At 42.1% G+C, this 15,139-nt stretch overlaps 2 protein-coding genes across 3 annotated transcripts in view; one reads left to right on the plus strand and one right to left on the minus strand.

The window, feature by feature from the left end:
* Positions 1-14: 14 nt before the first annotated feature.
* On the minus strand, positions 15-11,336 carry LOC125749497 (E3 ubiquitin-protein ligase MYLIP-A-like). 2 transcript variants are annotated; one of them, XM_049026803.1, is made up of 7 exons: positions 10,829-11,336; positions 9,805-9,995; positions 5,115-5,300; positions 4,038-4,235; positions 3,555-3,719; positions 2,411-2,792; positions 15-2,158 (listed from the first exon to the last, which is right to left on the minus strand). In XM_049026803.1, the coding sequence occupies exons 1-7, from the start codon at positions 10,913-10,915 to the stop codon at positions 1,991-1,993; spliced, it is 1,377 nt and encodes a 458-aa protein (XP_048882760.1). In that variant the 5' UTR covers positions 10,916-11,336; the 3' UTR covers positions 15-1,990. The 2 variants fall into 2 exon arrangements, with proteins under 2 accessions (XP_048882760.1, XP_048882759.1); XM_049026802.1 differs by having other exon boundaries at positions 4,038-4,238.
* Positions 11,337-11,764: 428 nt separating this feature from the next.
* The window catches only part of LOC125748507 (dysbindin-A-like), a 34,490-nt gene continuing 31,115 nt past the window's right edge, over positions 11,765-15,139 (plus strand). Inside the window, exons 1-4 of the mRNA XM_049024724.1 lie at positions 11,765-12,013; positions 13,149-13,202; positions 13,317-13,367; positions 13,741-13,801. Coding sequence (XP_048880681.1) covers positions 11,958-12,013; positions 13,149-13,202; positions 13,317-13,367; positions 13,741-13,801 — 222 coding nt within the window. The 5' untranslated portion in view covers positions 11,765-11,957. The remainder of the gene's footprint in view (positions 12,014-13,148; positions 13,203-13,316; positions 13,368-13,740; positions 13,802-15,139) is intronic.

Here is a 15,139-nt window from a genome sequence, read left to right on the forward strand (position 1 = left end):
TGCAGTATATTCTCTAAACCAGTGCTTTTCAACCCAGTCCTTGGGGACCCCCCGAGAAAGTCCACGTTTTTGCTCAGACAGACCTGGTTGAGAAACACTGCTCTAAACTGTAAGCAGGCCACCTTACACGCAAAAACGAAGCTGTCAAATATTTCTCCAGGTCATGCTCAATGGGGCCACACTTCTACTGTTTCTGGGCAAAGGGGTGGGGGTGGGGGGTAGAAAATAATCTACAGATTAAAGGCTGAAGTGGATCTGGAAGAAAACTGGGAGCATGGGGGCACTGGGACGCAGGTCATAAGGTTGCCTTGAGTGTGGGCTTACTGGGAAATAAAGAGACACTGACCCATAAATATCTAACCAGTAAGAACCGATCAGGCGAGTGGATAGTGAATCATTCTTGTAGAGGCACCTACCCCACCCTCCAGATCTTTAGCTCCAGTTGAGATGGCAGCCCTGCCCTCCCTCTCATGACCCACATAAAGTTAATGGTCACAACTAAACAAAGCCTGTTGCAAAACGGCATGATATTAAAATGCTTTATTTATATATATTTTTACATGAATATAAAAGTATAATTAATCAACCCAGATTTTGACCTTGGGGGGGGGGACAGTCACTGACAGTGTGATCTCACAGTAAAATGCACGAAGGACTGAGAATATGCTCCACTTCTGTCTTAGTGTCTAACAAAATCTGCAAAAAATCAAATACATATAAAACATAATCCTGCTACATTAATGTAAACCCAATGTATATACCTTCTTAGGTATTAACAGAGTGTGTGTGTGTTTGTAATTATTACATTGTGGCGAGCAGATTTCCCCACTATGTGATAAATACCTGTCAGTTTTAACTTTAACTTTTAACTTTCGGTCCCCACAAGGGCAACCTCAATTTTATAAAAATCTGAGAATGCAATCAAAAGACTAAAAAGTCCTATTTTGTCTGGTTACTTATGGTTAAGGTTAGGCTGGGTAAGGGTTAGGGTTATCAGAGCTCGGATTAGGGTGTTCCCACAGAAATGAATGTAGAGTCCCCATAAAGATATGAATATATGGACTGTGTGTGTACTACTGCAGTATACACACACTCCTTAAATGGGCTCCTAGCCTTTAAAAGCAGAATATATTGCACTAGCAGACACATTTACCTAGAAGTTCATCACTTGAGACTGAAAACTGGAGCTAAACTGGCCAGCATGAAATGAGAGAAAAATATGCAATGCGAAGTACGACAGCCCCTGAATGGCAAAGTGTGCATGAGTCAAGTAGCCTGGAGCCTCTTTGAACTGGCACAGCTTATGTCAGGACGTGTAAAGTAACTGAGGACACTGGCCAGCCTGAAAGTGCATTGATGCGCTGAGGACATTTGATCAATTGAATATTTAAAACACATTAGGTAGAATTTTTCAGACACATAGATATTTATATGACTAGTCAAACGTGCAAATGTGCTTCACACTCAGTTACAGTCTTTGTGAAATTACAGAACTAGCCAGATTGTTTGTAAAAATCTAGCATGTGTCTTAATGAAGGTACTGCCCCATATTACCATAAAATGTTGCTCATACTCACATATATTTTCCCAGTTCCCTACATATAGACTGTTTATAACGCGTAAAATTTACAAGTGCAAAATGTGATTCTTAAATATCAACTTAAATGTGTATGTGAAATTTAGACAAACTGCATGTTTGAACCTAGTAAAATATACAAATAATTTCCTCTTCTCATATAAAAGGCAGTGTTGAAAAATATAAAATGAAAGACTTTGCTATAAAATACAGAAAAGTTAGAAAAGAATGGTGGTTCTATCATTTAGAAATTCAACTGATCTCTGAAAAATATACATCTTTTAAAAAGAAACAATTCGCTTCAAATGATTTCTGACACAATGTAGATGTGGTAGCCAAAGTAACAGGCGGCTGTTGTGCTGAGCAGTGAGAGCTAACAAACAAACAGACAGACAGACAAAACAACATGCTGCTTCATGTCGAACAGATTTTTTCTGAGGGGGCTAAACAGCGTGCTGAGAGCAGCCCCCTGTGGATGGTGACATGGGCGCTGGCTGTCCTGGGCAGGCCCATCAGACTGACGCAAGCAGGGAGGTACACATGCTGCACCCGGTCCACCTCCGAACGACACACTGGGCACGACTGGGGAGACACCAAAAGGTCACATTACTCTTGACTTCCCCCTGCAGGTCATGTGAGTGTACTGCTACAGAGCATCATACAGGAAATGAGTACCAAGTAATGCTTGATCATGTAAAATCCATCTATCAGATAATCGTTTTGATCTTCTTACCTCACGTTTCATCATTCAGCTGATGCATTTAACTAAAGTAGCACAAAATTTTGCCAATTAATGCCCCAGGCTACTAAACCATGATACGACCCAACAACTACCTGGAGCTGTATGGCACAGTTCTGGCAGCAAACCATGTGACCACAGGGGCAGAAGGTGGCGTCAATGTCCCCTTCGCAGCACAGCATGCACAGCAGCGCCTCCCGGAGTCTCTCCAGCTTCTCTAGCAGGGCGCGGCTTTGGGGGCAGCCAGAGCAGCCATCCGGGCCGTGACCAGGTGAGCGGTCGGAGGGCATGAGGTCTGCCACACCTGCGCGGTACAGCGCCCGCCGCGCCTGCTCGTATGCCTCCTTGGACGTGCGGCGGATGTCGAAGACATACTTCTTGCCCAGGCTGACGTTCTCGTTGAGGAACAGTGAGGCCAGGTGGCCCTTGAAGTCACGACTGTACTGCATCATGACCGCATTGGTCACTGTGTCACACCTTTGGGTCACACAAAAATCCCCTTAGACTCCTAGGAGAGACCAGTCAAGCTAGAACCAGAACTTTAGACTGGACAGTGTGGTGCAAAGCCAGCCAGGGGCCGCGATAGAGATTCTGGGCCCCTTGGAAGCATATTATATTGGGGCCCCCAACCCATACAGTCTGGGGGAGCATTTTACCCCCCATATTTTCCTTGTATCCCACCATAAGTGCTTAGCCAATCACAAAAACCTTTTCCTTTTCTATTTCAATTCTTTTTAGCCAGCTTTTTATAATATATCTAAAATGTTTAAAATTCTAATGATACTTTTCACATGAATGAATGAATGACAAAGTGTCTGAAAAAAAATAATTTGATGCCCAACCAAAATCTCTGACAGCGCCCCCCCACCCCCCTCAATCCCACCCGCCCAACTATCCCAGCATGAAGCCTGCTGTGGGGAGATTACCAAGGCAATGAAAAAGCAAGCACGACAGTTTCTCTTTAACAGATATGACTCCAGTGCAAGGAGACCCTCAAAAGATACCACTTCCCCATCTATTATTATAAATTATCCTTATTTGCTTAATAAACTGACACAAAAGCCATTTCTTAACCAAAATGCACATATCATTGATATACTACCTTTGCAGTACCAGCCTGAATCAAAGGTTTTTTTCATTCACATCAAAAGAACAAAGATAAAAAAGATCAGATGCAGAGAATTTAGAGTAAAACTCTGGAGCCCGAGTGAGCCGGTGGTTCCTGGAGCATGTGCTGACCTGAAGAAGGCGTGTGTCTCAGTGACGGCGCGATAGAGTCCGCTGGCCGCCCTGCTGCTTATCAGCTTAAAGAGCAGCATGGTGCTCTTGCCGGTTTCCCTGGTGATGGTCAAATACACATTCTTCCCAGACTGGGTTGCTACCTGAATGACTGGATAAGCAAGCCTTTAAAGAAGAAAGGAGGAGGAGAAGAACCAGAGAGAAAAAAATCTAGAGAAACAAAATAAATTCATGTGAAAGAGATGCGATGTTTTGCATAGTAAATGCTAAGGCCCTAAATATGTCAGTTTAATCCCTCCTAAAAACATACGAATTATAAAAGCACTTATTGAATAAGTATGACAATAGTCTAACCCCATAAACCAGAGAAGGATAAGCTATTGGAAGATATATGGATGGATGGATGGATGGATGGACATTAATCCAAGTCAAACCAGTAATATGCAACAACCACAGTTTTTTTTTTTTTTTTTTATGTCGCACCTGTTTATGAGACTCAAGTCCTCCTTGCAGATGAAGACTCCTTCAGGTCCGATCCCAATGGCCACTCTCTGACCCTCTCTGTCCCGAGCCCGGTGCCATTCCACACCGTAATGCTCCAGCGAGGACACCAGCTGTAGGGCCCGGTACTCCGCTGAGCTGGGGCTTATCCCGGCCAGGGATTTGTGCCTGGAAACGATGCTGCTGATGGGGGGGGGGGGGTGGGATGGTGTGGACGAGCCAGGTGAACCCTCAAATTTAATCACTGCTGTTGGCCCACACAGCTAACAGCACAAATAGGGCCAATTGTCTTTCCACTTAGTCTCCACAAAACACCCAAAAAACCCAGAAAAAAGTGGCTGAAATACTGCACTGGACAAGTAGCTGCCTCTGGTGTAATGAGCAGTTTGCAGAAGAAATGCTGTTTGCCTTCATCAGTATGAAACAGAATGAATCAGGAGAGTAGCATGCGCTGCAAGCGTTAAGATAATTATACATTTTGGAGAATATTTTTCAAAGACAAAAGAGCAGAGATCATACTTTAAACAAAACTAATAAACTGTGACGAAAACAGCGAGATCTGACCTGCTTTAAGCTGTTTTAATCACGCTTAACACCGGTAAGGGTCATCAAGTTGAACGTGCCTGACAGCTGGCAGAACATTTGTCTATATTTAAACTGAATAACTTAATTATTAAACTTCGATACGAGCCAGATTCCTTCAAGAATATTTAGCTCACCTTACATTAACAAGCTGGAAATTTTGAGCAACATAAGCAAATACAGTGATAAATGGGCTAGAGCCGTGCACTGATCTTTCAGGAAAGTCTTCATTCCCTGGCCATGGATCCATTATTGCTGAGGCTAAACATGTCATGTAATTGCAAAAAAAAAAAATACATATAAATAAACACCGACATCTGGACGACGATGATAGTTCTTTGGCAGAACACTGGGGCACCTGGGATTAGATTTTAGACCAATTAACCAATTCAGATCGCTGTGCTGGTGTGTGCAGGACTTTGGGTGCATGTGGAGGTCACGGCAGCCCAGAAGCACGAGGCTGACACTAGGCGTTACCTCTGCATGACATCCAGGCCGGGTTCCTTCCCACAGAGCTCAGAATAACGGTACTTCGCCGTGGTCTGGTTGTAGTCCCCAAACTCAGCCTGGGCCAGCAGTGCACTGAGGTCCTCTGCCTGCTCCACGCTCGTCTGCAGGTGTCCTCTGAGGAGCTCGTCCTTCACGTGCATGAAAAAAAAGTGCCTGGGGGGGGGGGGGGGAGAGGGATTGAAAAACAGACAGACTATGGCGTCTTTCAGCTGCACTCGGAGCAGATCAGATAAGCAGCACCTTTCTTCGACATGAAATCAGCCGCTAGGTCCCCCCACATGTTGACACTGTCTTTTGGCCCAGAAGTTAAGCTGAAACGTACATAAAGCTGCCATGAAACAGGCTCCTCTTTTTGGAGAGAGAGAGACGCCATCAGCTTTTCATTGCTATTCATCTAGATTTGTAGACAACTAGCATTTAACACAATGTACAGTACCAATAATTATTCTCTGCAGGTCTGAGAGTCCGTCTGGTTTCATAAGCTTTTCTTGCTTTCTTTTTTTACTCGGTTACAATGTTGCACTACAGACAAACTGTAATGATTACTAATTAATAACTGTAATGACCCCAGAGGTCTGGACTTACAGGCCACAAACATGGCCTGGAAAGCATAATGCTTTCCGGTGTCCTTTTGAAAAGGATCTTTATGGAAGCTGGCAGACCGACGCCACAAAGCACGCCATGATATTGTGGTACAGTCTAGTGTTAAATGTGATGCAGAGGGAGGAAAAGCCACAAAGACAGGACAGAACTGCACACCGTCTATTAATTCCTCAATGACTCCGAGCCCAAGGTCAGACGTCTCATCTGCACTGCAACTGGACTCAGGCCCATAACATCGATTCAAAGCCTTGGGTTTCCTTCAGTGCAGGGCTAAGTAGGTATAACCATACAAAAGGCTGACATGAAAGACTAATATGTGGCTGTACTTTATAAATTTGTAGGTCAAACCAATAAAAAAGGCTGCATGATTGCTCAGTGTGTAGCACTGTTGATTTCCACCACCAGGACTGCAGTTCGAATCCCTGCTCTGTATGCGTGAATTTTCCAAGTTCTCCTACTGCTGTGCGGGTTTCCTCTAGGGCAGCATCTCCCAGTGTTTACAGTCCTTGCTTTTGCTGAATTGGGAGGGAGCAAAAATGTGGACTGTCTGGCAGGAAGCTGGGAGGGAGTAAAAATGTGGACTGTCTAGGGGACCCCGAGGACCAGATTGGAGAGCACTGCTCTGGGGGCTCCTCCTGTGATTCATGGCTAATTAGTGTCAGTCGGTCTATGTTTTTATTCCCTCCAAGCTCTCTGCCCGACAGTCCACATTTTTGCTCCTGTTTCTGATGGGAGCTGGGAGGGAGCAAAAACATGGACTGACTGTGGGTCCCTAAGGACCGGATTGGGAAACACTGACCTAACAAATCATTTAGACCCCTGGAAAAATGCATAATCTCCTCTCAAGTACCTCCAATGTAGTCAGGCAGATAGTTAATTCAAAACCAATACTTTGACCTACATTACTTTTCTTAATCAGAACAAAATGAAGAAGCACCACCCCCACCCTCACAGAAGCACATGGCTGAAAGAAAATGAGTTTTAAGTTTAATGAACAACCATGCTCTGTCTGTAAGATGCACAATGGGGCCGATATTTTTCGGAAACACAGAGCAGATTCACAGGACCTAAAAAATTCTGACGCACAATGAATCCGTGTTCGAAGACATTGGTCGACATAAAAACATCCTACAAAACTTCCCACGTTCCCCAAATGTTTAACTTCACTCGAGGGACTTTGTTATGGTGGCGTCGGTTTGATCAAAAGTGTGTCCCCCATTTTCTACCTGGACCCATTTGAAAATAAAGTTGACGTACAATACTCCAGTAAAAGTGTTACCCTCCCCCCCCCCCCCCCCGTCCCATTTAGCAATTTGCTTTGGAATCTTACAGCTTTTAAAGGCTTCTACTGAAAGAGCTACTGAATCTGACCTTTGACCTTTGTGATACATAATCTGATTGGTAGGTGGCTTTAGAGCGCTTGCAGCACAAACCTTGAATACTTCCAGAACGATGTTTACTCTTTAAAAGTTATTTTAGCCTCTCTGCATTTGTTCAAGTGTATCACCAGACAATATAGCGCACATATTTGTCCAGGGAAGCATCCAAAGAATCCAACTTTACACTTATTTATACTGGACATATTTTACTGAACCAGTTCTGACTTGGTGCTAAACTAGAGTATGACTAAGATACATCCAGGAGACCGAGGTGTCAGTGGTTTTCTCACAAGTCCAAATTACACTGATAATGTTCTTAGTACCTTTTAGCATGAACTGACAACCTGTCATTGAAAAGCATGGATACCAGATGTCTTTCAACTGTTTTTCACAGTGGAAAAAGGTGTTTGCTGACTCCTTCCGCTTTTGAACAGAATCCCGACATACAAAAGAGCTGTGCAAATAAATCCTGACCAATGACCAAGGGCGGTACAGCAAGGTTTGGGTCTTCAGTTTGTGCTGACACAAGACAAAGCCCTTTTGAGAAGCTGTTTTCTTACTTCTAGCTGATGCTTTGGTCCAAGGTGACATAGAACTGAGACCAGGCCTCAGAGCCCAACAGCGGTAAGATTACTTTGTCAGTCAGGGGATTTGAACGCACAGCTTCAGAGATGTCAGGTGACAGTGCTACCCAGCGGGCCATAGTGCCATTGCTCAGGTAATGCATTTTACGCCGATTAAATCCTGAAGAACTTGTGGGAACACTTTTGTTTACTTTCATCACAGCAGGTTTATATAACCCTTTACAATGGCACGGATCTGCGTGGTTATGTAACCAGATGTTTGCAATCACAACACAGAGAGCCACTGTTCATCCTGACAAACAGCACAAACTGTTTCGCCTGCATCTCACGCCTATGTGCACGATGAATGGATCTCCATGCGACCCTGTTCCCTAGCTGATATTTGGCTCTTTCTAGCCCATACCTGTCTAGTCCCTCAGTGTTACAGCATTAGAGAGCCCACCAAGCTCAACCGATTTAAGCAAAGCAGACGACCTGTGGACTGAGATGAACTCATATCTGGAAGAAGGTTAACTGTCAGAACCTGCTTTTACCTTTGGGTGTCTGGATGGATTTTAAGATAAATCCTTTTCCATATTAAAGCTCCTTTCCTTTATCAATAATCAAGCTAAATAAAGTGGAGGCCAAAAGTCAGTCAAAAAATCTGGTTAATCACATGTACTAGACAGCAATTCAACACACTGCAGGAGGAGCAAACGAGATTTCAGAGCAAAAAAGGCCAAAATGTGGAGTGAAGCTAGTGTAACTTCTCATGTTCTGTTTTTGAAGATTAAGATCTTCAAATAGTTTAAGTGACTGCTACTTGTCTGTAAAGCTATTATAAACAGAAAAATGAAACCATTTTTTCAGAAAACAACACATTTCAAAATCTCTCAAAATTATACACCCTTACCGAACTGCTGTTCAAACAAAAACAAACAAACGAAACCCTAATAGACACGGGATACATTTCTGAAGTGCGGTTCTTGATCACGCTACAGTGAAACTCTTCTGTGTTTAAGAAGTGTGGTAAAATTACCATCTGTCTATATCTTAAAGGGGAAGATGTCCTTCATTGCAGCTAGTTAGGTCTCAGATTTTGGTCACACTGGGACCATTTTAATACCCCTTGTCAGTTACCACACTATGGCTGAACTCAACGGCAAAGCTGTATGCAAAGAATAACTTTTTTTTTTTTTTTTTTTACAAACAGAAGAATTGATTGTGAGACAAAGAGGAGACCATGAGTCAGATATAATGTGTGACTCACAATCTGATCTGTCAGAACTTGTTCCTAATCAACAGACTAATATTAACTACTAAAGCTTTAACAATTTCAAGTGTGTTCCCCAAATATAAAGAACAAATTAAAGGGTATTTCTATCCAAGAAAACACACACATGCATGAAGGGCATTTTTCAGACAATGTTACATGCATTCATAGTTATGCATACACCATAAAAAAAGAATTTGCAGATTTCTCTAAAAACCTTCACAATATCACACGGAGATACATCTGCTCCTGTTAATATTTTCATTAGTAAAAAATGACTCACTTGCTGTCCACATTGTCAGCATTGTGCGTATTTTACATTTTTCTCATTGTCAGCCCCTTCTTTGCCTTGTTTACTGCATTTACAGTATAACCTCTTTCAAAACCAATACTCCATAATTTCGGTATTTTAACTGAAACACACACCCCCCCGATACATAATTCAAAATTTTCCTCCCCAGTTCACCCAGAATGTTTGGTGCTATGAAAAGGTAAGATGGTCCAAGACCACAGACTTTGCTAGAAACTGTATTCCAAGGGCCAGATGCTGACTATTACCCAAACATCATAAAATTGTATGAGGTCACTTTGAGGGTTTAAGGATCTTGGGGGTACAATGTTAGGGGAACTTCCTGATGCCTAAAACTCTTAAAGACCCCCAGTGGAAGCAAACTTATGCTAGATTTGCATGAGAACCTCCAGCCACTCACCATTTTTTCAAGTGTTTCACCAGAAATTCTAGTTAAACTAACCACCAACTGGAACAGGTGTGCTGAACATAAATACATGGAATGACGGATGCTACTTAAAAGGAGGTTTGAGGAGCCATCAAACTGTACCTTGTCTGTTCCTGCAGTATAAGATGAGGCTCCACAAAGAACTTGACTCGTAGCCTCAGTCTGCATGGGGTCAAGCAATCCATCTGCTGGGAGATCCTGTTTCGGAGATTCAGCCACAAGCTTTCTCCTTTGCAACCCGTGTACTGTAGTCCAAAGTAATCCACTTCTATGATTCCCAATTTCCCACAAACCTGACAAACAAACGACACACTGAATATGTACCTGGAAGCAATCAAGGATTCACAGACGGGGTTAAATGAAACAGATGTGGTTTAGTTTATGACCAGTGCCTGGTCTTTAATATCAAAATTAGTACCCCTGACCCATTCCTATGCATTTATGCCAAGTGCTATTTCAACAGTAAAACCTATTAACTTTTTTTTCGTGTCTTATCGGCCCTTGCAATGGAATATTATGTAAGCGGTTGCGTGCTGTCAGACGGGTCCCCGAGCTGTGAATGATATCCCACTGGATCGCGGAGTTACTATCACACAAACTGTCCGCTTCATTATGCACATGCTTCAATTGGTAAATATGCCTCATATTTAATTATTAAATATGTGATGCGTGCGACCAGCTTTGGATGTCTACTATGTTTCAATCAGAACAATTTTTACCCATTCTGTTGGTAGCAAATGTAAACATAGAAAATAAAACAACCAATAATGATACTGATGTACAATAATTAATAGTGACGACTACATCAGTAGCTGAATGGAACATTTTACAAGTTTAAACAGTTAAATCGGAGCCAGAACTCGTTTATCTCAAAATAAATTAACCCCGTCCACTTTCCGATTAATCCAAAATCTGGCTATTTTATGCATTTCACGTCCAACTAAATCGATACTAACTTAAAGTATAACGTCTACTTTAATTATGGATAAAATAACCAACTTGGCACCTTCGCCATGATTTATGGAAACGTACGTATGAATCTCCAGCTGCTGCATTTCAGCCTGCCGCTATGTGCCCGATCAGCTCATCCAGCGGTGGCATTAACACAGTTTCGGTCATACGGTACCTTAGTCAAACAATCTTCACCATTTGCCTTCGCCTTCACCTCCACCTCCATCACAACCGAATCCGGTCGGCTGACATGGCAAAGCATTTTCTGGCCTTTTAAATTATTTATCTCTGGCCTGTCGATCCTTCACGGATAATGGCAAACTTTACCCTCGCCCCCTTCTTATTAAATCCCCGCATCCGACCACCTTAAACTTCCCACAGCTGCTTTCTGTCCAGCGTTTATCTCTCCCGGTTGCGTTCCAGAAGCGGCAATTTGAAGACCAGAGTCTCCCCCTCCTTCGCAAAACGTCAGCTAGTCCTGCCACTGATTTTTTCTGCTTTACAAAAAAATACAGTAGCCTATGTATGATACAAAAAAGAAAATAGTAAATGGAGCCCTCTTCTGGTTGCTGTGGAAACTGAATCAGGCTTCTTTCCCAAAAAACGTAAATAAAAACATGCATTCATACCTTTTCAAAAACGAGACGATCATGCCACAGTGACTTCGAACGCATAAACCGGCGCATTAAAAACAGTATCACCACGATAACTTGGAATAGTGACAAAAGCCAACCGTAAAGAGGTCACCTAAGACAACGCATTTTACAAATTGTTTTATGTCTAATATATTTTGCATTCACATTTTGGCATTGCCTCCGTCATGAAAAATCCTGCCCGAAAGACTCTGGTGTAACTGATTATTATTAAGCAATGTTAACCCAATTTATTCAATTTAAATCACCCGCTGATAAATATGAAAGAAATATATGGAAGCTAAATTGATTTTATAAGATCAATCAGTTTATGCATTAATGCAATATATTTGCTCTGATCTGAGGGGTTTATCGTTTTCATGCAACATTCAAATATTAATTAGAAACTATATTGTGATGTGTTATTTCTATTCCGGTCAGCAGTATAGAGAAGTTTACCAGCCCTGGGCTGCTGACAGCGCGAGTCACATGCGAAGGAAGCAGGAAGTAAACGGGGGGTCAGAGCGCTGCGCACGGACGGGCATGGAGCGGAGCGCCGTATCCCTGAGCGGGGCTGTCTGAAACCGCCACACCGCCCTTTCTCCCTGGGATGCTTGCGTTGGGGACTTGAGGGTCAGCTGCACGGTAGAAATCCGAGAAATAAGACGAAACATGTTTGAAAATTTCAGGGAGAGGCTCCAGACGGTGCAGCAGGACTTCACCACCGGGTTCGTACACGGATCGGTTTCGTTTTGTCCCCTAAATATTGCCTCCCTTTTCCGCATCTGCAATCATGCAGTAACGTAACGGATCCACGGTTATTTGCCGATGAACATTTTGGAGTTTATATGTGTGACTGATTGTTTGCTATGCGAGCTTGGCAAAATGCTGCGGGTTTGCATGAGTTCATATGTTGTTTACATGTGGACTTTGCTTTAAAAAAAAAAGTTGAGCCGTAACGATGTTATTATGTCAGTCCGTTAAAGTTAATGTTTAAAAAACAAGGACTAGAAATAGCTGTTGTGTGTAAACCGCATACTTCGAAGTACTTGTAATCACTTTCCAGTGACTGTCATGTGACGCGTAGGAGGGGGAAAGCGGCAGCCAAACTCATGCTTTCACTGTTCTGCAGGGTTGCCTACTCTCACGTATCTGGTGTGACACTCTCGTTCATACTCACGCTCACGTAAGAAAGCTTAGGGCAAAAATATATTATTCCTCTGTAAACCTAAAATTAGCTACACCAAAAGCGTTGTGTTAATTTGCAAACCCTACAGACTATTTGCAAGGAAATCAAACTGTTACACACATGTAAATGCGTGTGCATATGTGTGCGGACTTCTCTCGAACTGAAAATCTCTCTCCAGTCAGATGACCAAAGTTGGCAACCGTTACCGTGACTGCGGTGCTTTCAAAATAAATTCATCTACAGGCCACACTCCGTGGCCACTTGATTAACTATATCTCATTGTTAAATCAAACGGTACGCTGCCGTCTATGCCTCTGCATAGACAAATCATCCATCTTTGAGGCATTTCTGCAGATAAGAGCAAGATCTTACCTGGTACTACATAGGTTAACCTGCTATGACCAATGAGTGTATATATTAGATATATTTAGGGCAATGTTAAGGATGCAATATGCAGGTAGCATAAACTAAGACATGGGGCATAGTCAATAAGTTTATAGAGCTTAGTGTTATGTATGATGTGTTAAGGGTTGAATCACGTGCAAGTTTGGTCTTGTGAAGGACATAAGTCTTGTTTTTCCCTAGTGGAATTAATGCATGCTGGCAGTATTTTTTAGGAGGAAATTATAAATGTATCAGAATGTGTCAGTCACCCAGTCGGAAATAACTTTCAGGATAAAGACACTGAGTGACAAATCGAAGGAGGTGAAGAGAAAGAAAAATGAAAGGTAATGTTCCGGCTAATTGGGGTCTGCATGCTAAGGGATGTTACCCCATTAAATGGTTCCATCAGTCTCATGTTGTGATATTCAAGTAGTCTAATATTTTTGCTCTTTTTGCAGGAGGGGGGAGAATTTCACACAGTTTACAGCTGGATTGGAAATACTTCGCCGGTATGCGGAAATTTAGAATTTTTCTGCTCTTAGATGTGAAAAGTAAAACAAGCTGATATCACTAAAAATGCATGTACCCATGTATTTGTCCACTATTTGTCCACTAAAGTTGAGCATGGAATATGCCTCCCAGTGACGCTTATTGGATGACTGGTTGGATGGACAGTTGGCGTTTTTCTATAATAAATGTATAACTGGATGCCTTGGTGCCTGACTGGGCTGCTTTCCAGGGGAGTCCATACTGTATATGCATGTCTCTGGCTCCATGTGACGGCCGTATCTATATGAACACGTACATTAATACAGCGACTCTTATTTAACGGCCCAACATGGGAACAACTGCAGTGACCTTGTTTCTGTTGCTACTGTGTAGGTATGAAGACACCTGGGTGAACCTCCATAAGCGAGGGAGAGAATGTGCAAAATCCGGAGAGGTGAGTGTTATAAAAACTAAAAATCATCAATCACACATGATCAGAATACTTATCCTTAAATCGGTCAAATTAAAAAACCTAAACTGTGTACGATGTGTTTATGACCAGGGATGGGAAGTTCATTTTAAGACAAATTCATCTTCGCCTAGTTTTATGTCCATGTTTTTGGGTCTTTGTCAAATCTACGGTGTTTGTAAGAACTTCCTGAAGTGAACCACGTGGTATTGACGACACATTTGTCTTTGGGTGCTAATTGCGTTGACGTGCTTTGAGTACATGCTCTGCGTTAGGTTCTGTTGGGGCATGCATTAAGGTTCATTTGTGGTGCAAAGCAGTTTTGGCTAATGTGTTGCATCAGGTGCATGCCGCGATGCGCAGTGAATCTTGCATTAGTTGCATTGATGTATTGATAATGTGCAGTAGCTAGTTTGCTAATGCAAGCATCGGGTGATTAAGTACACAGTGGTGGTCAGAATCATGGAGGCCGATCTTTTCATTGGATGATGTTTAGACACAGTGTAGGAAGCACTTGTTTTACAAATGCAAGTGCAGGAAGTGGACAAAGAAATGTCGAATGTCATTGTAGGGGGCATTGATGTAGTGAGCAGGGACTGGAGGTGACCGTTCCATCACTCACTGGGAATATCACACTGCTTCCTCACAAAGAAATCTTTTTTGTCTGTGGTTCTCAGCTATAGGGTATTTGAAAACCATAGAAAAAAATATGAAATTGCTAAAGCTAGAGTTGTAGAGTGGTAACCTATATCTATCTGTTTTTTGCGGTATATCAATATTTTTTTCAAAACTAGATAGGATGACACAGTACCATTTGTATCAGTCTGTTTTAATTGTGCATTATTTTTTTTTTATTATTTTAATAGAAACCAGTAGTATTCCTTCCTGGTTGTAAACGGCGCAAGAGCTTTGGATGTGATGTTATAGACTCACAGTATTCACAGCTAAAATCAAACCAATTCAGTCAGTGTATCACTGGAGAGCTGAGGCAAAGAATCAATATTACTTTGTTAATTTCATTAAATCATTGCTAAAAAAATGTAATTTGCAACATCTGTTTTATTTTGTTTAAGGATAAAATGAGTGTCGTTTCAGTTATTAAATGCATGTTCGATGGTTGTCAGGCTTCTGATTAGAGCCATTTGCCAAGTAGGGTTTAGATTTAGTTTTTTGTTTGTTCATAAACATTCACCTTCTGTTTTGAGAGCAGTATCATAAACTGACAAAAAAGTGGAGTGAATCCTTGTTTGAGATGTTCAAAAGAAAATTTTTGACAGTGTAATCAAATCAAAATGTTGATATTCATTAACACTGGCGATTTTT

The sequence above is a fragment of the Brienomyrus brachyistius genome, chromosome 9, assembly GCF_023856365.1.
Source record: "Brienomyrus brachyistius isolate T26 chromosome 9, BBRACH_0.4, whole genome shotgun sequence".
Lineage (NCBI taxonomy): Eukaryota > Metazoa > Chordata > Actinopteri > Osteoglossiformes > Mormyridae > Brienomyrus > Brienomyrus brachyistius.